The sequence below is a fragment of the Pelophylax lessonae genome (assembly GCF_965119305.1).
Source record: "Pelophylax lessonae genome assembly, chromosome: 12".
Taxonomy (NCBI): Eukaryota; Metazoa; Chordata; class Amphibia; order Anura; family Ranidae; genus Pelophylax; species Pelophylax lessonae.
Genome location: NC_138779.1, coordinates 167,751,284 through 167,778,791, shown reverse-complemented (window position 1 = coordinate 167,778,791; position 27,508 = coordinate 167,751,284). Strand labels below are relative to the sequence as shown.

At 43.8% G+C, this 27,508-nt stretch overlaps 1 protein-coding gene across 1 annotated transcript in view; it reads left to right on the top strand.

The window, feature by feature from the left end:
- The window catches only part of LOC309568939 (receptor-type tyrosine-protein phosphatase H-like), a gene marked incomplete at its 5' end in the record, with an annotated part of 1,053,085 nt that overhangs the window by 902,143 nt on the left and 123,434 nt on the right, over nt 1-27,508 (top strand). The window contains one exon of the mRNA XM_082274706.1: nt 20,445-20,580. Coding sequence (XP_082130832.1) covers nt 20,445-20,580 — 136 coding nt within the window. The remainder of the gene's footprint in view (nt 1-20,444; nt 20,581-27,508) is intronic.

The following is a 27,508-nucleotide window of genomic DNA, read 5'->3' as shown; positions in this document are numbered from 1 at the left end:
TGTTCATCTCATACTTCTGAAGATTTGAGGGTGCTGCCTGTTCCAAACTCCTCCTACTCCTCATCCTGCCTTTAGGGGTACAAACAATAGTAATTGGGGCCTAGTCTGATTGTGTACGTGTGAGATACATACACTTTTTTTGACCATATTTTCTATTCCGCTATTCGATAAAATCCTTTGGGTATAAACAATTAAATTGCGGGATAGTCTGTGTTGGTACGTGTGAGATACACCTTTCCATGTTTTTGGGGTTCATCTCATACTTCTGAAGATTTGAGGGTGCTGCCTGTTCCAAACTCCTCCTACTCCTCATCCTGCCTTTAGGGGTACAAACAATAGTAATTGGGGCCTAGTCTGGTTGTGTACGTGTGAGATACATACACTTTTTTTGATCATATTTTCTATTCCGATATTCAATAAAATCCTTTGGGTATAAGGATTAAATTAAATTGCGGGATAGTCTGTGTTGGTACGTGTGAGATACACCTTTCCAAGTTTTTGGGGTTCATCTCATACTTCTGAAGATTTGAGGGTGCTGCCTGTTCCAAACTCCTCCTACTCCTCATCCTGCCTTTAGGGGTACAAACAATAGTAATTGGGACCTAGTCTGGTTGTGTACGTGTGAGATACATACACTTTTTTTGATCATATTTTCTATTCCGCTATTCAATAAAAACCTTTGGGTATAAACAATTAAATTGCGGGATAGTCTGTGTTGGTACGTGTGAGATACACCTTTCCAAATTTTTGGGGTTAATCTCATACTTCTGAAGATTTGAGGGTGCTGCCTGTTCCAAACTCCTCCTACTCCTCATCCTGCCTTTAGGGGTACAAACAATAGTAATTGGGGCCTAGTCTGGTTGTGTACGTGTGAGATACGTACACTTTTTTTGATCATATTTTCCATTCCGCTATTCAATAAAAACCTTTGGGTATAAACAATTAAATTGCGGGATAGTCTGTGTTGGTACGTGTGAGATACACCTTTTCAATTTTTGGGGTTCATCTCATACTTCTGAAGATTTGAGGGTGCTGCCTGTTCCGTACTCCTCCTACTCCTCATCCTGCCTTTAGGGGTACAAAAAAATATTAATTGGGGCCTAGTCTGGTTGTGTACGTGTGAGATACATACACTTTTTTTGATCATATTTTCTATTTCGCTATTCAATAAAAACCTTTGGGTATAAACAATTAAATTGCGGGATAGTCTGTGTTGGTACGTGTGAGATACACATTTCCAAGTTTTTGGGGTTCATCTCATAATACTGAAGATTTGAGGGTGCTGCCTGTTCCAAACTCCTCCTACTCCTCATCCTGCCTTTAGGCGTACAAACAATAGTAATTGGGGCCTAGTCTGGTTGTGTACGTGTGAGATACATACCCTTTTTTTGATCATATTTTCTATTCCGCTATTCAATAAAAACCTTTGGGTATAAACAATTAAATTGCGGGATAGTTTGTGTTGGTACGTGTGAGATACACCTTTCCAATTTTTGGGGTTCATCTCATACTTCTGAAGATTTGAGGGTGCTGCCTGTTCCGTACTCCTCCTACTCCTCATCCTGCCTTTAGGGGTACAAAAAATAGTAATTGGGGCCTAGTCTGGTTGTGTACGTGTGAGATACATACACTTTTTTGATCATATTTTCTATTCCGCTATTCAATAAAAACCTTTGGGTATAAACAATTAAATTGCGGGATAGTCTGTGTTGGTACGTGTGAGATACACCTTTCCAATTTTTGGGGTTCATCTCATACTTCTGAAGATTTGAGGGTGCTGCCTGTTCCAAACTCCTCCTACTCCTCATACTGCCTTTAGGGGTACAAACAATAGTAATTGGGGCCTAGTCTGGTTGTGTACGTGTGAGATACATACACGTTTTTTGATCATATTTTCTATTCCGCTATTCAATAAAAACCTTTGGGTATAAACAATTAAATTGCGGGATAGTCTGTGTTGGTACGTGTGAGATACACCTTTCCAAGTTTTTGGGGTTCATCTCATACTTCTGAAGATTTGAGGGTGCTGCCTGTTCCAAACTCCTCCTACTCCTCATCCTGCCTTTCGGGGTACAAACAATAGTAATTGGGGCCTAGTCTGGTTGTGTGTACGTGTGAGATACATACACTTTTTTTGATCATATTTTCTATTCCGCTATTCAATAAAATCCTTTGCGTATAAACAATTAAATTGCGGGATAGTCTGTGTTGGTACGTGTGAGATACACCTTTCCAAAATTTTGGGGTTCATCTCATACTTCTGAAGATTTGAGGGTGCTGCCTGTTCCAAACTCCTCCTACTCCTCATCCTGCCTTTAGGGGTACAAACAATAGTAATTGGGGCCTAGTGTGGTTCTGTACGTGTGAGATACATACACTTTTTTTGATCATATTTTCTATTCCGCTATTCAATAAAAACCTTTGGGTATCAATTAAATTGTGGGATAGTCTGTGTTGGTACGTGTGAGATACACCTTTCCAAGTTTTTGGGGTTCATCTCATACTTCTGAAGATTTGAGGGTGCTGCCTGTTCCAAACTCCTCCTACTCCTCATCCTGCCTTTAGGGGTACAAACAATAGTAATTGGGGCCTAGTCTGGTTGTGTACGTGTGAGATACATACACTTTTTTTGATCATATTTTCTATTCCGCTATTCAATAAAATCCTTTGGGTATAAACAATTAAATTGCGGGATAGTCTGTGTTGGTACGTGTGAGATACACCTTTCCAAGTTTTTGGGGTTCATCTCATACTTCTGAAGATTTGAGGGTGCTGCCTGTTCCAAACTCCTCCTACTCCTCATCCTGCCTTTAGGGGTACAAACAATATTAATTGGGGCCTAGTCTGGTTGTGTACGTGTGAGATACATACACTTTTTTGATCATATTTTCTATTCCGCTATTCAATAAAATTCTTTGGGTATAAACAATTAAATTGCGGGATAGTCTGTGTTGGTACGTGTGAGATACACCTTTCCAAGTTTTTGGGGTTCATCTCATACTTCTGAAGATTTGAGGGTGCTGCCTGTTCCAAACTCCTCCTACTCCTCATCCTGCCTTTAGGGGTACAAACAATAGTAATTGGGGCCTAGTCTGATTGTGTACGTGTGAGATACATACACTTTTTTTGATCATATTTTCTATTCCGCTATTCAATAAAAACCTTTGGGTATAAACAATTAAATTGCGGGATAGTCTGTGTTGGTACGTGTGAGATACACATTTCCAAGTTTTTGGGGTTCATCTCATACTTCTGAAGATTTGAGGGTGCTGCCGGTTCCAAACTCCTCCTACTCCTCATCCTGCCTTTAGGGGTACAAACAATAGTAATTGGGGCCTAGTGTGGTTCTGTACGTGTGAGATACATACACTTTTTTTGATCATATTTTCTATTCCGCTATTCAATAAAAACCTTTGGGTATCAATTAAATTGCGGGATAGTCTGTGTTGGTACGTGTGAGATACACCTTTCCAAGTTTTTGGGGTTCATCTCATACTTCTGAAGATTTGAGGGTGCTGCCTGCTCCAAACTCCTCCTACTCCTCATCCTGCCTTTAGGGGTACAAACAATAGTAATTGGGGCCTAGTCTGGTTGTGTACGTGTGAGATACATACACTTTTTTTGATCATATTTTCTATACCGCTATTCAATAAAAACCTTTGGGTATCAATTAAATTGCGGGATAGTCTGTGTTGGTACGTGTGAGATACACCTTTCCAAGTTTTTGGGGTTCATCTAATACTTCTGAAGATTTGAGGGTGCTGCCTGTTCCAAACTCCTCCTACTCCTCATCCTGCCTTTAGGGGTACAAACAATAGTAATTGGGGCCTAGTCTGGTTGTGTACGTGTGAGATACATACACTTTTTTTGATCATATTTTCTATTCCGCTATTCAATAAAATCCTTTGGGTATAAACAATTAAATTGCGGGATAGTCTGTATTGGTACGTGTGAGATACACCTTTCCAAGTTTTTGGGGTTCATCTCATACTTCTGAAGATTTGAGGGTGCTGCCTGTTCCAAACTCCTCCTACTCCTCACCCTGCCTTTAGGGGTACAAACAATAGTAATTGGGGCCTAGTCTGGTTGTGTACGTGTGAGATACATACACTTTTTTTGATCATATTTTCTATTCCGCTATTCAATAAAATCCTTTGGGTATAAACAATTAAATTGCGGGATAGTCTGTGTTGGTACGTGTGAGATACACCTTTCCAAGTTTTTGGGGTTCATCTCATACTTCTAAAGATTTGAGCGTGCTGCCTGTTCCAAAATCCTCCTACTCCTTATCCTGCCTTTAGGGGTACAAACAATAGTAATTGGGGCCTAGTCTGGTTGTGTACGTGTGAGATACATACACTTTTTTTGATCATATTTTCTATTCCGCTATTCAATAAAAACCTTTGGGTATAAACAATTAAATTGTGGGATAGTCTGTGTTGGTACGTGTGAGATACACCTTTCCAATTTTTGGGGTTCATCTCATACTTCTGAAGATTTGAGGGTGCTGCCTGTTCCGTACTCCTCCTACTCCTCATCCTGCCTTTAGGGGTACAAACAATAGTAATTGGGGCCTAGTCTGATTGTGTACGTGTGAGATACATACACTTTTTTTGATCATATTTTCTATTCCGCTATTCAATAAAAACCTTTGGGTATAAACAATTAAATTGCGGGATAGTCTGTGTTGGTACGTGTGAGATACACATTTCCAAGTTTTTGGGGTTCATCTCATACTTCTGAAGATTTGAGGGTGCTGCCGGTTCCAAACTCCTCCTACTCCTCATCCTGCCTTTAGGGGTACAAACAATAGTAATTGGGGCCTAGTGTGGTTCTGTACGTGTGAGATACATACACTTTTTTTGATCATATTTTCTATTCCGCTATTCAATAAAAACCTTTGGGTATTGTGACAGGAAGTCAGGAAAATCTATGGGTGTTGTCACTGACGGGAGATATATTTCTGCTTGGTTTAGACAATTCACTAATTGCTATCAGGTGTCGGCTGCAGAGGTAGGCAGGAAGGTGTACGGAAGTTGAGAACACTTTCAGCTGTTCAGAATGAGGCAATTAAGATCTCTATAACTTGTCCAAAGGGAGTCTATTGATTGCTGTCTCCTGAGGCTGTGTAAGCTGGGGAGAGCAGTCAGATGAGAGACTTCTAAAGGTGAGGTGTTGAATTTTTTTCTGTGTAAAGAAAACACAAATGGACATTTGAGTGTCTGCTGTAGAACCAGCAGGGTCTGCCCAAAGAGTAGGTTGGGAAGACTCCTTAGATAGGTTCCGGTGTGTGAGAAGGTAGACGCCCACAGTGGCCAGGATTTATTTTGTGTTTTGTTTTATTTTGATGTTTTTGCTGCATGCACTGTTTTGAAGAAATTGGACGAATAAACCATAAACTGTTGTTTTCAACCACTCCTCGGCTATCTCCCTGTGTGACGAACCCCCCCAAAAGGGGTTATCCACACCCGCTACCGAGCTAATCCCTCACATATGGTGGAGTGCCGCGGGCAGTTAAAGTAAACCCAAAAAAATGGAGGAAATACTGAAACAACTGATTATATCGAATGCAGCCCAACAGCAGGCAAATGCAGCTCAACAGCAGGCAAATGCGGATTTTCAGCGGAGCTTTGCAGCTCAACAACAAGCTCACCGAGAGGCCATTGAAGGCGTGGAACAGAGACACCAGCAGCAAATGGAGGCCATTGTGAAACAGCTTCAGAGACAGCAGACCGAGGTTGGGAGTCAGGCCAGTAACATACCGACTTTTCGGGTAAACCACTTATTGCCAAAGATGACTACAGATGAGGACCCTGAGATGTTTCTGACCACGTTTGAAAGAACAGCGGAGAAAGAGAGTTGGCCTAAAGAACAGTGGGCTGGACTAGTGGCCCCCCTATTAGCTGGAGAAGCCCAAAAGGCATATTTTGACTTGGAACTTGCAGATGCAAAAAAACTATGATCGATTAAAAGTGGAAATATTGGCACGTTTTGGGGTAACCTTGGATGTCCGTGCTCAGCGGGTCCACAATTGGAGTTATCAGCTGAAGAAACCACCCCGGTCGCAGATGTATGACCTCATCCATTTGGCTAAGAAATGGCTGCAGCCAGAAATTCTGTCCGGACCAGAAATTTTGGAGCGAGTAGTCATGGACAAATTTCTTAGGTCTCTTCCTAACACCCTGCAGAAATGGGTAAGCCATGGTGGTCCGGAAACCGCAGACAAATTAGTAGACCTGGTCGAAAGGTACCTAACAACTGAGAATTTGACCTCTTTTTCCAGAGATGCACAGACTTTTCACCCCAAGACCAGACCCTCCCCACCTATAAGTAAGACTGCGTCAGGGGATGGGGGTGGAGAGAGGATCCAAAGAGCAACTCGAGGTGTTAGTAGGACTACTACTAATGTTTGGCGAGAGCGACCTGGAAGACCCATCCCACAGGAGAGGACTGGAAGGTTGATTTGTTACCGTTGCCGGGAAGAGGGACATGTAGCAGCAGTTTGCCCAGCGGTTTGCCCAGTGGATGATGAACCCATGCATTGTGACTTTCTGACAGAGAGACGACAGTCCTTTTTTGCAACCACATACACTGCAGTAAAGGGGAATGAGAAACCTTTATATAGAATGTGTTTAGATGGTAAAGATGTTGTGGTATTGTTGGATTCAGGTAGCCTGGTTACCTTAGTGAGAAGTGATCTAGTGGTGAAAAAAAACGTACATCCTAGGAAAATGGCGGTAGTTTGTGTACATGGGGACACTCGAGAATATCCGGTGACTACAGTTTCCTTTGAAACCTCCCTCGGTAACTTGTGTCACCAAGTGGGTTTAGTTCCCAAACTGCCACATGACGCCATTGTGGGAAGGGATTTCCCAAAATTCTGGGAACTCTGGGATTGCCCAGATTCCCCAGTAGGTGGTTCTTCTGAGCCTGAACCATCTACTCCAGAATCCTCTAACTGTGAGGATTATCCTGAGTTTCCGTGCTCAGTCTTAGCCGGGGAAACACCAGTCCCTAGGGAGGAGCCTGCTACCTCAGAAGAGGAACAGCGGCCGTTAGGGTTGGATGACCTTAAAGTGCACCGAGAAAGTTTTATCACTGAGCAATTGAGGGACCCCACATTGCTAAGAGCCCGGGAGAATGTAGTGAAGATAGATGGGGAGCTAGTTAACCCTGACGAGAGGATTGCCCTCCCTTACTTCATTATTGAGAGGAACCTCTTATATCGAGTGTCACAGAGGATAGAGGACACTGTTGAGCAACTGGTAGTGCCTAAACCGTACCGCAAGATGGTTTTGGAACTGGCCCATGGGCACATTCTTGGGGGACATTTGGGAGCAGAAAAAACCCGGGAGAGAATCACCCAGAGGTTTTATTGGCCTGGGATCACTAAGGAAGTGGAATTGTACTGCTCTTCCTGTCCAGTGTGTCAGATTAATGCACCCATGCCCCATTTCCGTAGTCCTTTGGTACCCCTGCCCATTATCGAGGTTCCTTTTGAGAGGATCGCCATGGATTTGGTTGGGCCCTTACTGAAGTCCACAAGAGGGCACCAGCACATCTTGGTGATAATGGATTATGCCACCCGTTACCCAGAAGCGATTCCTCTCCGAAATACCTCTGCTAAAACCATAGCCAAGGAGTTATTTCAAGTTGTCACCCGGGTGGGTCTACCTAAGGAAATCCTAACTGACCAGGGCACCCCGTTTATGTCCAGGGTGACAAGAGAACTTTGTAAACTCCTGAAAGTGACCCAGTTACGTACCTCAGTATATCACCCTCAAACAGATGGGTTAGTGGAGAGGTTTAATAAAACGTTAAAACAAATGTTGAGGAAGGTGGTGGATAAAGACGGAAAGAATTGGGATTATCTGCTCCCTTATCTGATGTTTGCCATAAGAGAGGTTCCCCAATCATCCACAGGGTTCTCTCCGTTTGAGTTGCTGTATGGGAGGCACCCCCGGGGCCTACTTGACATTGCCAGGGAAACATGGGAGAGTGAGAGTTCCCCTCATCGAAGTGTGATTGAGCATGTTGCCCAAATGCAAGATAGAATTGCCCAAGTGATGCCGATTGTGAAGGCACATTTAGCCCAAGCCCAGTTGGCTCAACAAAGGATTTACAATCGTGGGGCCCAGGTCCGTTCTTTTGCACCTGGTGATAGGGTGTTGGTGTTGGTCCCCACGGTCGAAAGTAAATTCCTAGCCAAATGGCAGGGGCCCTATGAAGTATTGGAGAAAATAGGGATGGTGAATTATAAAATTAGCCAACCAGGAAGACGAAAACCTGAGCAGCTCTATCACGTGAACTTGTTAAAACCATGGAAGGATAGAGAGTCCTTGGTCGCTGAGACTACCCGAGTTTCTGCTCCAGTTCACCTGGCTGTCCCTGAAGTTGGGATAGCAGAGACTCTGTCCAAACTTCAGAAACAGGAGGTTAAAGAATTTGTGCTCCGTAATAGGGAGAAGTTTTCAGACCTGCCAGGTTGGGTCTCGGGAGTTAAACATGACATTATCACCACCCCAGGGGATAAGGTCAAGTTAAAGCCTTATAGAATTCCAGAAGCCCGGCGAGATGCCATTCGCCAGGAAGTAAAAAAAATGCTTGAGTTGGGGGTGATAGAAGAGTCAAATAGTGATTGGTCCAGTCCCATTGTCTTAGTGCCCAAACCAGATGGAAGTTGGCGGTTTTGTAATGATTTTCGCCGCCTGAATAAAATCACTAAGTTTGACACCTATCCTATGCCCCGCATAGATGAACTAATTGATCGCCTAGGCACTGCCCGGTACATGACCACGTTAGACCTTACCAAGGGTTATTGGCAAATTCCTCTCTCGGGGTCGGCCAGGGAAAAAACAGCATTTGTAACTCCAGACGGATCTTTCCAATATCGGAGGATGCCTTTTGGGTTACAGAATGCTCCTGCCACATTCCAACGCACCATGGATAAGACCCTTCGGCCTCATCTAGCCTATGCTGCTGCATACCTCGATGACGTGGTCATTCACAGTGAGGATTGGGACTCACACTTACCAAAAGTTCAGGCTGTGTTGGATTCCATCTGGAAAGCTGGGTTTACAGCCAATCCAAAAAAATGTACCATTGGGCTAGAAGAGGCGAAGTATCTGGGGTATACCATTGGTAGAGGTCTAATCAAGCCCCAAATAAACAAAGTTGAAGCTATTAAGGATTGGCCACGTCCCACCAGCAAGAAACAGGTTCGTGCATTTTTGGGGATTGCAGGTTATTATCGCCGTTTTATTCCCCATTTTGCCTCACAGGCTGCTTCCCTGACCAATCTGACCAAAGGGAAGGAGTCTGTCATGATCAAATGGACTCCCGAGGCAGAAACAGCTTTTCAGGCTTTAAAACAGGCCTTATGTAGCCAGCCAGTTTTAAAGTCACCTGATTTTTCACGAGACTTTGTGGTCCAGACAGATGCATCAAATGTGGGTTTAGGAGCTGTACTGTCCCAGATTATCAATGGGGAAGAACACCCTGTTATGTACCTCAGCCGAAAGTTGAAGGCCCATGAAGAGAATTATGCCACCATTGAGAAAGAGTGTTTGGCGGTGAAATGGGCCTTGGATTCTCTCCGATACTACCTCCTGGGTAGACAGTTTGAACTGGTGACGGATCACGCCCCATTGAAGTGGATGGCACAGAACAAGGAGACCAATAGGAGAATAAATAGGTGGTTTCTGGCCCTTCAGGAATTTAGTTTTGTGGTAACGCATCGCCCCGGTGTTCAAATGGGGAATGCAGATGGTTTGTCCCGTGCACATGCGTGCCTGTCAACCTGTGTCCCAACCCTAGGGTTGAAACAAGAGGGGGGGGTATGTGACAGGAAGTCAGGAAAATCTATGGGTGTTGTCACTGACGGGAGATATATTTCTGCTTGGTTTAGACAATTCACTAATTGCTATCAGGTGTCGGCTGCAGAGGTAGGCAGGAAGGTGTACGGAAGTTGAGAACACTTTCAGCTGTTCAGAATGAGGCAATTAAGATCTCTATAACTTGTCCAAAGGGAGTCTATTGATTGCTGTCTCCTGAGGCTGTGTAAGCTGGGGAGAGCAGTCAGATGAGAGACTTCTAAAGGTGAGGTGTTGAATTTTTTTCTGTGTAAAGAAAACACAAATGGACATTTGAGTGTCTGCTGTAGAACCAGCAGGGTCTGCCCAAAGAGTAGGTTGGGAAGACTCCTTAGATAGGTTCCGGTGTGTGAGAAGGTAGACGCCCACAGTGGCCAGGATTTATTTTGTGTTTTGTTTTATTTTGATGTTTTTGCTGCATGCACTGTTTTGAAGAAATTGGACGAATAAACCATAAACTGTTGTTTTCAACCACTCCTCGGCTATCTCCCTGTGTGACGAACCCCCCCAAAAGGGGTTATCCACACCCGCTACCGAGCTAATCCCTCACAGTATCAATTAAATTGCGGGATAGTCTGTGTTGGTACGTGTGAGATACACCTTTCCAAGTTTTTGGGGTTCATCTCATACTTCTGAAGATTTGAGGGTGCTGCCTGCTCCAAACTCCTCCTACTCCTCATCCTGCCTTTAGGGGTACAAACAATAGTAATTGGGGCCTAGTCTGGTTGTGTACGTTTGAGATACATACACTTTTTTTGATCATATTTTCTATACCGCTATTCAATAAAAACCTTTGGGTATCAATTAAATTGCGGGATAGTCTGTGTTGGTACGTGTGAGATACACCTTTCCAAGTTTTTGGGGTTCATCTCATACTTCTGAAGATTTGAGGGTGCTGCCTGTTCCAAACTCCTCCTACTCCTCATCCTGCCTTTAGGGGTACAAACAATAGTAATTGGGGCCTAGTCTGGTTGTGTACGTGTGAGATACATACACTTTTTTTGATCATATTTTCTATTCCGCTATTCAATAAAATCCTTTGGGTATAAACAATTAAATTGCGGGATAGTCTGTGTTGGTACGTGTGAGATACACCTTTCCAAGTTTTTGGGGTTCATCTCATACTTCTGAAGATTTGAGGGTGCTGCCTGTTCCAAACTCCTCCTACTCCTCACCCTGCCTTTAGGGGTACAAACAATAGTAATTGGGGCCTAGTCTGGTTGTGTAAGTGTGAGATACATACACTTTTTTTGATCATATTTTCTATTCCGCTATTCAATAAAATCCTTTGGGTATAAACAATTAAATTGCGGGATAGTCTGTGTTGGTACATGTGAGATACACCTTTCCAAGTTTTTGGGGTTCATCTCATACTTCTAAAGATTTGAGCGTGCTGCCTGTTCCAAAATCCTCCTACTCCTTATCCTGCCTTTAGGGGTACAAACAATAGTAATTGGGGCCTAGTCTGGTTGAGTACGTGTGAGATACATACACTTTTTTTGATCATATTTTCTATTCCGCTATTCAATAAAAACCTTTGGGTATAAACAATTAAATTGTGGGATAGTCTGTGTTGGTACGTGTGAGATACACCTTTCCAATTTTTGGGGTTCATCTCATACTTCTGAAGATTTGAGGGTGCTGCCTGTTCCGTACTCCTCCTACTCCTCATCCTGCCTTTAGGGGTACAAACAATATTAATTGGGGCCTAGTCTGGTTGTGTACGTGTGAGATACATACACTTTTTTTGATCATATTTTCTATTCCGCTATTCAATAAAAACCTTTGGGTATAAACAATTAAATTCCGGGATAGTCTGTGTTGGTACGTGTGAGATACACATTTCCAAGTTTTTGGGGTTCATCTCATACTTCTGAAGATTTGAGGGTGCTGCCGGTTCCAAACTCCTCCTACTCCTCATCCTGCCTTTAGGGGTACAAACAATAGTAATTGGGGCCTAGTGTGGTTCTGTACGTGTGAGATACATACACTTTTTTTGATCATATTTTCTATTCCGCTATTCAATAAAAACCTTTGGGTATCAATTAAATTGCGGGATAGTCTGTGTTGGTACGTGTGAGATACACCTTTCCAAGTTTTTGGGGTTCATCTCATACTTCTGAAGATTTGAGGGTGCTGCCTGCTCCAAACTCCTCCTACTCCTCATCCTGCCTTTAGGGGTACAAACAATAGTAATTGGGGCCTAGTCTGGTTGTGTACGTGTGAGATACATACACTTTTTTTGGTCATATTTTCTATACCGCTATTCAATAAAAACCTTTGGGTATCAATTAAATTGCGGGATATTCTGTGTTGGTACGTGTGAGATACACCTTTCCAAGTTTTTGGGGTTCATCTCATACTTCTGAAGATTTGAGGGTGCTGCCTGTTCCAAACTCCTCCTACTCCTCATCCTGCCTTTAGGGGTACAAACAATAGTAATTGGGGCCTAGTCTGGTTGTGTACGTGTGAGATACATACACTTTTTTTGATCATATTTTCTATTCCGCTATTCAATAAAATCCTTTGGGTATAAACAATTAAATTGCGGGATAGTCTGTGTTGGTACGTGTGAGATACACCTTTCCAAGTTTTTGGGGTTCATCTCATACTTCTGAAGATTTGAGGGTGCTGCCTGTTCCAAACTCCTCCTACTCCTAACCCTGCCTTTAGGGGTACAAACAATAGTAATTGGGGCCTAGTCTGGTTGTGTACGTGTGAGATACATACACTTTTTTTGATCATATTTTCTATTCCGCTATTCAATAAAATCCTTTGGGTATAAACAATTAAATTGCGGGATAGTCTGTGTTGGTACGTGTGAGATACACCTTTCCAAGTTTTTGGGGTTCATCTCATACTTCTAAAGATTTGAGCGTGCTGCCTGTTCCAAAATCCTCCTACTCCTTATCCTGCCTTTAGGGGTACAAACAATAGTAATTGGGGCCTAGTCTGGTTGTGTACGTGTGAGATACATACACTTTTTTTGATCATATTTTCTATTCCGCTATTCAATAAAAACCTTTGGGTATAAACAATTAAATTGTGGGATAGTCTGTGTTGGTACGTGTGAGATACACCTTTCCAATTTTTGGGGTTCATCTCATACTTCTGAAGATTTGAGGGTGCTGCCTGTTCCGTACTCCTCCTACTCCTCATCCTGCCTTTAGGGGTACAAACAATAGTAATTAGGGCCTAGTCTGGTTGTATACGTTTGAGATACATACACTTTTTTTGATCATATTTTCTATTCCTCTATTCAATAAAATCCTTTGGGTATAAACAATTAAATTGCGGGATAGTCTGTGTTGGTACGTGTGAGATACACCTTTCCAAGTTTTTGGAGTTCATCTCATAATTCTGAAGATTTGAGGGAGCTGCCTGTTCCAAACTCCTCCTACTCCTCATCCTGCCTTTAGGGGTACAAACAATAGTAATTTGGGCCTAGTCTGGTTGTGTACGTGTGAGATACATACACTTTTTTTGATCATATTTTCTATACCGCTATTCAAAAAAAACCTTTGGGTATCAATTAAATTGCGGCATAGTCTGTGTTGGTAGGTGTGAGATACACCTTTCCAAGTTTTTGGGGTTCATCTCATACTTCTGAAGATTTGAGGGTGCTGCCTGTTCCAAACTCCTCCTACTCCTCATCCTGCCTTTAGGGGTACAAACAATAGTAATTGGGGCCTAGTCTGGTTGTGTACGTGTGAGATACATACACTTTTTTTGATCATATTTTCTATTCCGCTATTCAATAAAATCCTTTGGGTATAAACAATTAAATTGCGGGATAGTCTGTGTTGGTACGTGTGAGATACACCTTTCCAAGTTTTTGGGGTTCATCTCATACTTCTGAAGATTTGAGGGTGCTGCCTGTTCCAAACTCCTCCTACTCCTCACCCTGCCTTTAGGGGTACAAACAATAGTAATTGGGGCCTAGTCTGGTTGTGTACGTGTGAGATACATACACTTTTTTTGATCATATTTTCTATTCCGCTATTCAATAAAATCCTTTGGGTATAAACAATTAAATTGCGGGATAGTCTGTGTTGGTACGTGTGAGATACACCTTTCCAAGTTTTTGGGGTTCATCTCATACTTCTAAAGATTTGAGCGTGCTGCCTGTTCCAAAATCCTCCTACTCCTTATCCTGCCTTTCGGGGTACAAACAATAGTAATTGGGGCCTAGTCTGGTTGTGTACGTGTGAGATACATACACTTTTTTTGATCATATTTTCTATTCCGCTATTCAATAAAAACCTTTGGGTATAAACAATTAAATTGTGGGATAGTCTGTGTTGGTACGTGTGAGATACACCTTTCCAATTTTTGGGGTTCATCTCATACTTCTGAAGATTTGAGGGTGCTGCCTGTTCCGTACTCCTCCTACTCCTCATCCTGCCTTTAGGGGTACAAACAATAGTAATTAGGGCCTAGTCTGGTTGTATACGTTTGAGATACATACACTTTTTTTGATCATATTTTCTATTCCGCTATTCAATAAAATCCTTTGGGTATAAACAATTAAATTGCGGGATAGTCTGTGTTGGTACGTGTGAGATACACCTTTCCAAGTTTTTGGAGTTCATCTCATAATTCTGAAGATTTGAGGGAGCTGCCTGTTCCAAACTCCTCCTACTCCTCATCCTGCCTTTAGGGGTACAAACAATAGTAATTTGGGCCTAGTCTGGTTGTGTACGTGTGAGATACATACACTTTTTTTGATCATATTTTCTATACCGCTATTCAAAAAAAACCTTTGGGTATCAATTAAATTGCGGCATAGTCTGTGTTGGTAGGTGTGAGATACACCTTTCCAAGTTTTTGGGGTTCATCTCATACTTCTGAAGATTTGAGGGTGCTGCCTGTTCCAAACTCCTCCTACTCCTCATCCTGCCTTTAGGGGTACAAACAATAGTAATTGGGGCCTAGTCTGGTTGTGTACGTTTGAGATACATACACATTTTGATATCATATTTTCTATTCCGCTATTTAATCAAAACCTTTGGGTATAAACAATTAAATTGCGGGATAGTCTGTGTCGGTACGTGTGAGATACATCTTTTTAAATTTGTTTGGCGCATCTCCTTCTACCGCCGAGGATTGCAGGGCGCTTCAGTTTGCCTCCGGTTCCCAACTCCTCCTACTCCTCTTCCCCCTTCAAGCCTTTAGGGTACAAAAAATTGTAATCGGGGCCTAGTTTGTGTTTGTACGTGTGAGATACACCGTTTTGTAAAATTTGTCCTATTCCGCTATTCAATATACACCCTTTTGGAGTGTAAGAAAATTAAATTACGGCATAGTCTGTATCGGTACGTGTGAGATACACCTTTTAAATTTGTTTGGCGCATCTCCTTCCACCGCCAAGGATTGCAGGGCGCTTCAGTTTGCCTCCTGTTCCCAACTCCTCCTACTCCTCTTCCTCATCCTCCCTTTAGGGTACAAAAAATTTTAATCGGGGCCTAGTCTGTGTTTGTACATGTGAGATACACCGTTTTTTATTCTTTTTCCTATTCCGCTATTTAATATACACCCTTTTGGGGTAAAAAACATTAAATTACGGCATAGTTTGCATATTTGACTGTGAGATACACCCGTGCGATACTGTTGTTGTTTTGTTCCGCTATTCAATAAACACCTTTCTAGGGCAAGATCATAAATTACAGAAATATGAGGAGACTGTCAAATAGGGGCCGTGGCCTGGGTCGTGGTGCTGCTGGTAGAGCTCCTGTTGCAAGGAGAGGACGTGGTTGATCTGTGCCAGCTACACGCACAAGTGAAACACCTTCCTCAAGTGTGAGTAGGCGACAGAACCTGCATCAGTATTTGGTAGGGCATCATACGCCTCTAGAAGTGATGAGGCCAGAACAAGTAGAGGCGCTAGTAGATTGGTTTGCTGCTGACAGTGCCTCCAGTTCCTTCACATTGTCTCCCACCCAGTCTACTGCAGAAAGGTCAGAGTTGGCACCTGCAGCCGATGTCCGACCGTCTTTCACCTCACCCCCTTGCAAATCAGGCAAGCAGTCTGAGCCCCAAGCCATACAGCAGTCTCTTCTTCTTTTTGATGACTCTGTCAGCAGGGTTTCCCAGGGCCATCCACCTAGCCCTGCCCCAGAAGTGGAAGAGATTGAGTGCAGCGATGCCCAACCACTAATTTCTCAAGATGAGTACATGCAAGGACCATCGCAGCACGTCTCCGATGATGACAAAACGCAGGTGCCAACTGCTGCGGCGTTCAGAATTGTGGAGACCGACAAGGAGGGCAGGGGTGAAGACTGGGTGGAAGATGATGTGGAGGACGATGAGGTCCCCGACCCCACATGGAATGAAGGTTATGCAGGTGACCTGAGTAGTTTGGAGGAAGAGGCGGTGGTCGCACAGAGCCACCAGCACAGCAGAAGAGGGAGCAGGGTGCAGAAGCGGAGCGCCCGTGCCCTAGACACTACGCCTGCTACTGCCCAAATGCAGCAAGGGAACGAGCGCAGCAAAGCCAGCTCAAAGGAGTTCTCTAGCATGGATGTTCTTTAGAAAATGTGCTGATGACAGGACACGAGTGGTTTGCACCCTGTGCAATCAGAGCCTGAAGCGAGGCATAAACCTTCTCAACCTGAGCACAACCTGCATGATCAAGCATCTAAGTGCAAAGCACGAGCTGCAGTGGAGTAGACACCTTCAAAACCAAGAAACGTCTCTGGCTCATCCTGCTTCCTCTTCTGCTGCAGTCTCGGCCTCTCCATCCACATCTGTAGTGATACCGGCACCTGCCACCCCGCAAACAGACGATCTGTCAGCAACACCACCACCTGGGTCACCAACCATCTCCACAATGTCCCGTGGAAGCGTTCAGCTTTCCATCTCCCAAACACTTCAGAGGAAGAGGAAGTACCCCCCTACCCACCTGCGATCCCTGGCCCTGAATGCCAGCATTTCAAAATTCTTGGCCTTTGAAATGCTGTCATTCCGTCTGGTAGAGACGCACAGTTTTAAAAACCTTATGTCGGTGGCTGTCCCACAGTACGTCGTGCCCAGCCGCCACTACTTTTCCAGCAAAGCCATCCCTTCCCTGCACAACCAAGTGGGGGAAAAAATCAGGTTTGCACTGCGCAACGCCATCTGTGGCAAGGTCCACCTAACTACCGATACGTGGACCAGTAAGCACGGTCAGGGGCGTTATATCTCCCTAATGGCATACTGGGTAAATGCAGTGGCGGATGGGCCTGAGGCGGATAGCAATTTGGCGCATGTCCTTTCACCACCGAGGATTGCAGGGCGCTTCAGTTTGCCTCCTGTTCCTAACTCCTCCTACTCCGCTTCCTCATCCTCTACCGCCTCCTCATCCGGACAGCGTAACACCTTCACCACCAACTTTAGCACGGCCAGGGGTAAACGACAGCAGACAGTTTTAAAACTTGCCTGTTTGGGGGAAAACCACACACCGCGCAGGAGTTGTGGAGGAGCATGGAACAGCAGACAAATGAGTGGTTGCTGCCAGCGAGCCTCAAGCCCGGCCTGGTGGTGTGCGATAACGGGCGAAATCTCATAGCAGCTCTGGGCCTAGCCGGTTTGACGCACATCCCTTGCCTGGCGCATGTGCTGAATTTGGTGGTGCAGAGGTTCCTTAAAAACTACCCCGATATGTCAGAGCTGCTGCAGAAAGTGCGGGCCGTCTGTGCGCACTTTCGGCGTTCTCACCCTGCTGCTGCTCGCCTGTCAGCGCTGCAGCGTAACTTCGGCCTTCCCGCTCACCGCCTCATATGTGACGTACCCACAAGGTGGAACTCAACCTTGCACATGCTGGAAAGACTGTGCGAGCAGCAGCAGGCCATAGTGGAGTTTCAGCTGCAGCAGGCACGCGTGAGTCGCTCTGCGGAACAGCACCACTTCACCACCAATAACTGGGCCTCCATGCGAGACCTGTTTGCCTTGTTGCGCTGTTTTGAGTACTCCACCAACATGGCCAGTGCCGATGACGCCGTTGTCAGCTTAACTATCCCACTTCTATGCCTCCTTGTAAAAACTATTCGGGCGATGATGGAAGAGGATGTGGCACAGGATGAGGAGGAGGAGGAGGATGAAGAGGTAACATTTCCAAGGCTTTCAGGGCAGTCATTCACAAGGGGCTCCGAGGGTGGGTTCCTGCACACACAAACGCCAGGGACACAATTGTCCAGCAGGGGTACAGTTCTGGAGGATGAGGAGGATGAGGAGGAGGAGCTGGAGGAGGAGATGGAACCATGTTCACAGCAGGGTGGCACCCAGGTCAGCTCATGGCCATCACTGGTGCGTGGCTGGGGGGATACAGAGGACACAGACGATACACCTCCCACAGAGGACAGCCTTTCGTTGCCTCTGGGCAGCCTGGCACACATGAGCGATTACATGCTGCAGTGTCTCCACAACGACTGCCGAGTTGCCCACATTCTAACTTGTGCTGATTACTGGGTGGCCACGCTGCTGGATATCCGTTAAAAGGACAACGTACCATCCTTAATTCACTCACTGGAGCGCGATCGCAAGATGCGCGAGTACAAGCGCACGCTGGTAGACGCGATGCTGCTGGCATTCCCACCTGACAGCGGGGCCACAGTGGAAGCACAAGGCAGAGGAGGAGGAGGAGGAGGAGGAGGAAGAGGTCGCCAACGCAACCAGGGCACCGCCAGCACCTCAGAAGACAGGGTTAGCGTGGCCGAAATGTGGAAAAGCTTTGTCAGCACGCCACAACAAACAGCAGCACCAGCAGCTCATATGGAACGTCTTAGCAGGAGGCAGCATTTCACCAACATGGTGGAGCAGTATGTGTGCACACGCCTAGACGTACTGAATGAGGGGTCTGCCCCCTTCAACTTCTGGGTCTCCAAGTTGGGCACATGGCCTGAGCTTGCCCTTTACGCCTTGGAGGTGCTGGTGTACCCTGCAGTCAGTGTATTATCTGAACGGGTATTTAGCACGGCTGGGGGCATTATCACAGACAAGCGCAGCCGCCTGTCCAGAGACAATGTGGACAAGCTCACGTTCATTAAAATGAACCAGGGATGGATCCCACAGGACTTTTCCGTACCTTGTGCAGAATAGCGATGGATACCGACCTTACCCAGCCATTGTTCTATTTTTGCTCTTTCTCACTCTTTTGGGGTGTACCCTCATTTAAAATTTCTGAAAAGAAGCAGTGTTGGCTACCTCGTCCTCCTCAGGGCCAGATTAACGTAGGGGCTATTGGAGCTGCAGCTCCAGGCCCCTACCTTTATATAGGCCCTGGGTTGGCCATATTCACTGTTACCGCTCTTCTGTCACTTGTAAACACAGAAGTCTGGCTTCTATGCTCGCTTCCCCAGGCAGCTCCCTCAGAACCTCCCCACACAGCACGAAGGCCGGACAAGGAGGGACAGTTGCCGATGCATGGATGTGTTTATGGGCTTCAGAGACAGCATCCCATGTTGAATTAGGCATGCATGGCTGCACCCTTCCTCCTCTGGGTGCATGCCAAGGCACGGCCCTTAAGGCCCTTCAAAATCCTCAGCACCAAGCCCATGATGCTCTTAATCCGGCCCTGGTCCTCCTCCACCGCCGCTTCCACCTACACCGCCCATAGGTGTGCGCAGCCTATTGCATTAGGGTGTGCACCCCAAAGTTTAAATACACATGCATGTGTTTGCCTACATGTACATGGCCCCGATACATTACTCTCCCTGCTGGCAAAGAGAAATAGAGCAGAGCAGGTCCGAGGGAGATCTTTCCCATCTCCTCACTGGCAAACAGAGCGATAATGCTATGTGCCCTAGGTGATTAGGGTGTGCCCAGGTACACCCGGCACACCCTGTGCGCACGCCTATGACACCGACACATCCACCACCACCTCAACGTCCCTCCTACTCCATATGGGCCTCGTCCTTCAGAGATGAAGAACATTGTTTTATTTTTCTGTTTTTTTTTTTGTTTTAAGTTATTTCCCTATCCACATTTGTTTGCTGAGCACTCGCCATGGTCTTAACTACGTTTTGCTGCCATTTGCAGCACTCTAGTCCTTTCCATTGGTGTTTTAGAGGCATTTTAGTGCCTGAAAGTTCGGGTCCCCATTGACTTCAATGGGGTTCGGTGTCCGGGAAAAGTTCGGCAAAAGTCCGGGACACGGACCCGGACTTTTTTTTAAAGTTCGGCCGAACCCGCCGAACACGGACATCCAGGTGTCCGCTCAACTCTACTCATAACGTTTCTGATGGTGTTATAGTGAATTGCATTTTCACCTAAAATAGTCAAAATGGAGGTAAAATAGAACAAAATCAGCGTTGGAGGTACAATGAATTAGGCCATATGTATCTAAGCCCAAAAAGTTACACTTTTGCTGCTATTATGTCAGTACAATCCCAATTATGGCGTGTTTTACTAGGTAAAAGAGGTTTTTGTTAGGTAGAAAATGCTTTTATATTTGCAAATACATTATATAAGGTTAGGGAATTTATATGTATTTTAGATATTTTTAGTGATTCACATTTTGTATATGGACCCAGAGTACTTTACCTTATCCCTTGCTACAGGTATATTGTAATATTTTTCCTTTTTTATTCTATATAGTGCGGGAGTTGGTCGTACTGGAACTCTAATAGCTTTAGACTACCTCATCCAGCAGATGGAGAGGGAGCACCGTATTGGGATTTATAGCTGTGTACAGAAGATGAGAATGAACAGGGGTCTAATGGTGCAGACAGAGGTAAGAAAATCAAATAGTAAAATGATAAGATAATGCATTAGCAAGATTGGTGATCGCATACATGGGCATTTTATATAATAATCAGTGTGACTTTCATCAAACATTCACTGGTCATGATTCCAGCACTGTCTTTTAAAACACATACATCAGGAAGATTCATCTGCAATGAATGCCTGGCAATTGTCATATTCGCTGCTTTATAAATATGACCCTCAGTGTTTGGCAATAGAAAATGATGTATAGAGCCTATAGTACCTGTAGGCCCAATATAACTAGAGTTTGTTCTTGGATAGAAAACTGGATACAGGGGCACGTCCAAAGAGTAGTGTTAAATAGGGATGGGTGAACTCATGCTCAGGCCGAACATTTACCTGTTTGGCCGTTCGCCAAACACCCAAATAGGGATGATCGAACTTTTCAAAAGTTCGGTTCGACCAGAACACCCGAACTTCCCGAAAGTTCGGCCCGGATTTCAGAACCCCATTGAAATTAATGTGACACGAATTTCAGTAATCAAAAAACACCATTTGAAGCCCTAAAACCCAATACATGCCCCTAAAAAGTGCCTAGGGTTCTGGGTCATGCCCCAAGGACTATTAATCACACAAAAAAAAGTTCTTAAAAATTGTCATTTTTGATAGAGAGACAATTATTGAAAAAAATATTGAAAAAAAAAATTAGATTTCTTTGGATTTAGTGTCTGGGGGGTCTAAAAAGTGTACCTGTGAAGTTTCAGCTCTGTAGCATGTCCAGTACCAGAAAAAAAAAGTTTGTTTGTATTAAAATTGCAATAGAACAGGATAGTGGCTCCGCTATTTTCACACCTTGCCGGTTTAGTAGCAGGCGTTTTTTTTGGGCATTTTTTGGGCATCTTTGGAGGCAGGCATAACATCTGTACTTCTGTGTAGGGGTATATACACACACACACATGTATGTATATATACACATACACATATATAGGTGTGAAAGTAGCAGAAACCTATGCTTGCGCTAATGAAATAATTAACACCCATATGGCTTCTCTGCTATAACACCTATATATGTGTATGTGTATAAATACATATAAGTGTGTGTGTATTTATACCCCTATACAGAAGTTCAGATGTTATGCCTGCCTCCAAAGACCCCCAAAAAATGCCCCAAAAAAAACGCCTGCAACAACACACCTGGGCGTTTTTTTTTGGCGCAGGCGTTTTTTGGGCATTTTTTGGGGGTCTTTGGAGGCAGGCATAACATCTGTACTTCTGTGTAGGGGTATATATACACACACACATGTATGTATATATACACATACACATATATAGGTGTGAAAGTAGCAGAACACTATGCTTGCGCTAATGAAATAATTAACACCCATATGGCTTCTCTGCTATAACACCTATATGTGTGTATGTGTATAAATACATATAAGTGTATGTGTGTATATATACCCCTATACAGAATTTCAGATGTTTTGCCTGCCTCCAAAGACCCCCAAAAATGCCCAAAAAAACGCCTGCACCAAAAAAAAATGCCCAGGTGTGTTGTTGCAGGTGTTTTTTTTGGGCATTTTTTTAGGGTCTTTGGAGGCAGGCATAACATCTGAACTTCTGTAAATGGGTATAAATACACACACATTTATATGTATTTATACACATACACATATATAGGTGTTATAGCAGAGAAGCCATATGGGTGTTAATTATTTCATTAGCGCAGGCATAGTGTTCTGCTACTTTCACACCTATATATGTGTATGTGTATCTATACATACATGTGTGTGTGTGTATATATACCCCTACACAGAAGTACAGATGTTATGCCTGCCTCCAAAGACGCCCAAAAAATGCCCAAAAAAACGCCAGCTACAAAAACGCCGAGGTGTGTTTTTGCAGCAGGCGTTTTTTTTTTGGGCATTTTTTGGGGGTCTTTGGAGGCAGGCATAACATCTGAACTTCTGTATAGGGGTATTTATACACACACACTTATATGTATTTATACACATACACATATATAGGTGTTATAGCAGAGAAGCCATATGGGTGTTAATTATTTCATTAGTGCAAGCATAGTGTTCTGCTACTTTCACACCTATATATGTGTATGTGTATATATACATACATGTGTGTGTGTATATATACCCCTACACAGAAGTTCAGATGTCATGCCTGACTCCAAACATGTCCTCAAAAAAGCCCTATAAATGCATGCAACAAAAAGCAGGGTGACAGGGGCGAAGCCACTATCACATTCTATAAGTGTTCTAAGAGAAAAGATCTTTTCTCTATAGTGGTCACCCTGAAATGGAAGGGTTTTGTCACCCTGCCATAGCAGTTAACCCTACACTACACTACGGTCCCCTTACACTTAACACTTTCCCTACAGAAACTAGATTATTAAATCTAACTATAGTGGAAAATAGTACCCTAACTACACTAGATATCCCTTTCCTCACACTAATAATTGCTAAATGACACTTTGAGAGCAGAAGTAACAGAACTGCTTCCACTCTCTTCCACAGCCCTGTATTAAAATGGTAGAGATTTGGCGGGGCTATCTTATATACTGGGGGGCGTATTCACTAATGATTGGCCTCTGGACCCCCTAGTCACTCCAATCACATTCCTAGCATTCTCCTGCCCCCTCAATTGGCTTTTACTGATGGTTCTGGTCCAATCACTGGCTTTTAAAGCCCAGTTCCTGTACCATTGCATTTTGGTCGGTTCTGGTTGCCGAATTCCGAACTTTTTCAGCAAAAAGTTCGGAATTCGGCCGAACCTCGAACAGTCAATGTTCGGGTCGAACCGATGGTCGACCCGAACTGTTTGATCATCCCTGCACCCAAACACCCAAATTTGCAGGGTGTTCCCCCGACGTTTGCTTAGACCAATACACAGAGCGCTGCACAATGCATTCTGCACCGAATTGGGCAAAGTGTTGCCAAATCAGGGCGCAGTGTAAGCTGGTTGATAAGGAGTTGTGCCGGGAATCCTTCTTAACAACATTTTCACTTAGGGGTGTAATCACTTTTGTTGCCAGCGGTTAAGACATTAATGTGTGTTTAGTTATTTTGAGGGGACAGCAAATTTACAGTTATCCAAGCTGTACACGCACTGCTTTAAATTGTAGCAAAGTGTCATTTATTCAGCTTTGTCACATGAAAAAACATAATAAAATATTAACAAAAATGTGAAGGGTGTACTCACTTTTCTGAGAAACTGTAAATGATTTAGAGAATGGGATAAATAGCTCAATCTCAGTGTTTGCTGATGACACAAAAATAAGTAGGGCAATCACATCACAGCAGAATATAAAAACCTTACAAGAGGTCCTAAATAAATGAATGGACTGGGCAACTAGAGGGCAAATTAGGTTTAACTCTCCAGAATAAAGAAGGATCTGAGGGTCCTAGTAGAAGACAGACTGAGCAATAGCATGCAATGTCAAGCTGCGGCAAGCAAAGCAAAGAGGGATTTCCTCCAGAGATAAAACAATAATTGTATCACTTTATAAAACTCTGGTTCAGCAATGTCTGGAGTATTCTGTCCTGTTCTGGTCACCAGTCCTCAGAAAGGATTTGCTGGAACAGAGAAGGGCAACAAAATTAATAAGGGGACTGGAGGACCTCAATTACGAGGAACGACTACAAGTGCTAAATTTATGATAGGAAATATGATAGTGATATACAAATATCTCAGTGGTTATCCTAGTGTATTTAGGAATCTATTCAGTCTCAGGGAGTGTAAGAGGACAAGGGGCCACACAATACGATTGGAGGAGAAGCAGTTTAACCTTAAGCTGTGCTAGGGGGTTTTTCACTGTCAGGGCAGTAAGGATGTGGAACTCTCTTCCACAATCAGTGGTGTTAGAAGAACGTATTGATAGTTTTAAATGACTCTTGGACGTGCACCTTAGTGAACACAATATACAGGGATAAGGGAAATGATTACATGAACACACACCCACACAGGTTGAACTGGATGGACTATTGTCTTTATTCAACCTTACCAACTATGTAACAACAGGTATGTAACTATATAACTGTTACCTGATCTAGACGCTCCAAAGTCTGTAAGTATCAGCAGGCACAACTTGATGATTGTTCTTGGGTGAAGATGGCGTAAACCTTTTTTTTTTCACAATAAAAAGTTTATTGAAAGATGTATAGAAACATAACATAGATAAATGCAGAAACATTAATGAGTAGACAATGTTTCAGTGAACAAAGATAACAAAGTTAAATTTACTAACATAGTAGGTAAAGGTGCATATTTACAGACATATGTGTTATAAACATGAAGAGGGATACAAACTTTCTAATCACAAGTCAATCACATCTCAAAAATGATATTTTATTTGTGAGTTCGGACCGTTATATTCTATAAGAGGGCATTCGGATGCACCAAGATACCTGAGATTCATAAGTTCTAGAAAAGAAAAGAAAGAGAAAGAGGGAAAAGTAGAGATAGCATAAAGTAGTGATTAAGGTGGGGGAGGAAGGGAAGATGGGAAGTGGGGTGTTGTATAACCCAAAGGAAAGTTACTAAGGTGACCATCTGGTATTGATCTAGGTATTCATAAGAGCGTCATAATCAGGTGTGAGCGTGAATATCATCTAGGGGTACTATATTTTATTGAAAGTGGCTTCATTTTCTCTTTTGATGGCTAGGGCTTCCTCCATTTCAAAAAGATTTTTAATCTTCATTAACCAGCTTTGTATAGAGGGGACCCATGTTGAGTTCCAGTTTGTTGCAATCAGGATTTTAGCTGCATTCAGCTAATGCCTAATTGGCGATTTTTTTTTTTGAATACAAACGTTTTATTGAGCTTTGTAAACACAAAAAAGTCAACAAGCAACAAAATCAAAGTATGACATATCTGAGCTGTGCAAATACATGTTATTCCAAACAAGTGTCTTACATATCACATAGTAATAAAAGGGGAGAAGAAAATATATCATATGACATATAATGATATGTAAAGTGGCGGTGTAGTATGCTTTATAAGCGGTGATGTAAACATGCATTCGTAGAGAACATAGGAAACAGAATGACAAACTAAAGTCACCTCCATAGTCCAACTATATCGATTTCCATGTATGCATACTTAGGGAAAATGAACAAAAATAACATTAACAAAATGTTCCTGACATATAGAATCAAAAAAAAAGAAAACATTGGTAGGGGGTATGACCCCCACGTAGACCACTGGGCGCTGATTTAAGGAAATCCCATAAGGTCTGAAATACATCAGACCGTGGACCAGTTCTCCCATTTTTTATGGAATATATGCATAGTGTCATATAAGGTGTGGTGAACCCTCTCCATACTTCTAATCGCCTCCATTCTTGACAATACCTGAGTCCAAGGGACCGTCTCCGACCGCCAGTTAAGGGCCACAGCCCACAGCACCGAGCAACATAGCGTATGCGCCAATCTTTGAGTTGGTGCCGGGGCACTAGGAATTTTAGCATACAAAAGTCCCATCTGAGGGGTAATGGATATTCTAGAGTTCAACATTTGAGAGACTACTTCTGATGCTCTATTCCACACAGCCGTCAATCTACCGCACTCCCAAAAGGTGTGAAATATGGTGCCTGCGGCTCCACAGCCTCGAAAGCAACGGTCGGAGACTCCCTGGTAAAATCTATGAACCCTGTCTGGAGTAAAATACCACCTAGTGTGGAGCTTATTGGCGATTTTTTTATAAGCTCTATATGAGAGATCATTTAAATGGAGAAGACAACTAGCTGCATCTAAAGTCATTTTTGTGTCAGTAATTTGTCTGATCAAGTCATTCACATTGGTCCAGAATTTTTGGATTACTGGTCATTCCCACCATATGTGTAAGAAAGTGCCTACGTTTCCACCGCACCTCCAACAGGTATCAGGTTGAGCATCCAAACAAGTTTTTCGTTTGACAGGGGTGATGTACCACTGTGTTCTTATTTTGTATGAGTTTTCTTGTAATTTAGGGCTTATAGTGCATTTGTGGTAAAAAACACAGGCCTTTTCCCATTCATTGTCAGTGAAATTTTTCCCCAGGTCGGATTCCCATAGCATTTTATACTTGTCTGTCAAGCCATTCTGTGGCTGTGCAATAGAACCGTAGGCGTATGAGGTCCCCCTTCTGATCGGATAGGTTTGAAAGGTTTTTAATTTTTGTGCCTTCAAAACACTGTAAGGTTAGTAGTGGTTTGTATTTGTTTTCTTCCTTGACTTGGAAAGTTTTAGCTTCCAGGCCAGGTGGGAAATCTGGATTACCAGATAAGGGTGTTAGTAGGCATGGGCGTCCGCAGAACTTTTTTCAGGGGGGGGGGCATAATTTTAAGGTCACCATGCTCCGCCCCTTTTCAACAATGTCATGAAGGGGAGGGGCTTAGTCATACTTATTTTGAGATATATTCCCTTAAAGCATGTTATACAGCACAGTGCTTTGCTGTGTAATTTGGCCCCTTCTATCACCTAAAATACCTGGCTGATCTTGTCTGGCTATGTCCTCCCCTCTGTAAACTGACCACTGTATACCATGACTGCTGAGCCCTGACACTGTGGTCAGTTTACGTGCCTCCATCATCCGCAGCCCTCCTGTCCTCCTCTGTCTTCTCTCCCCCCCCCTCCCTCCCTGCCTGTCTGCTCCTGTGTCAGTGCCCACCCCCCTCTTCTCCGGCTGCTGTAGTTTAGTTTAAAGTTTCATATCCTGTCCACAGTCGGTTTAATAATCCTGTGTGCCCCTGTGTCTGTCTTTTATAAAAATAAGCCATTCTTTACAAGTATAGAGTGCCACTCGCTGCTCACGTGACCCGCCACCTCTCTCCTCCTCTCCTCTACCCCTCCTCCTCCCCTCCCAACTGACATCAGTGAGGAATCCTTGGCCCCGCCCGCTGCAGGCAGCTGTCAGCGGGAGAGAGCAGAGAGCCGACGGGTCATGTGAGCGGCGCTCGGCCCTC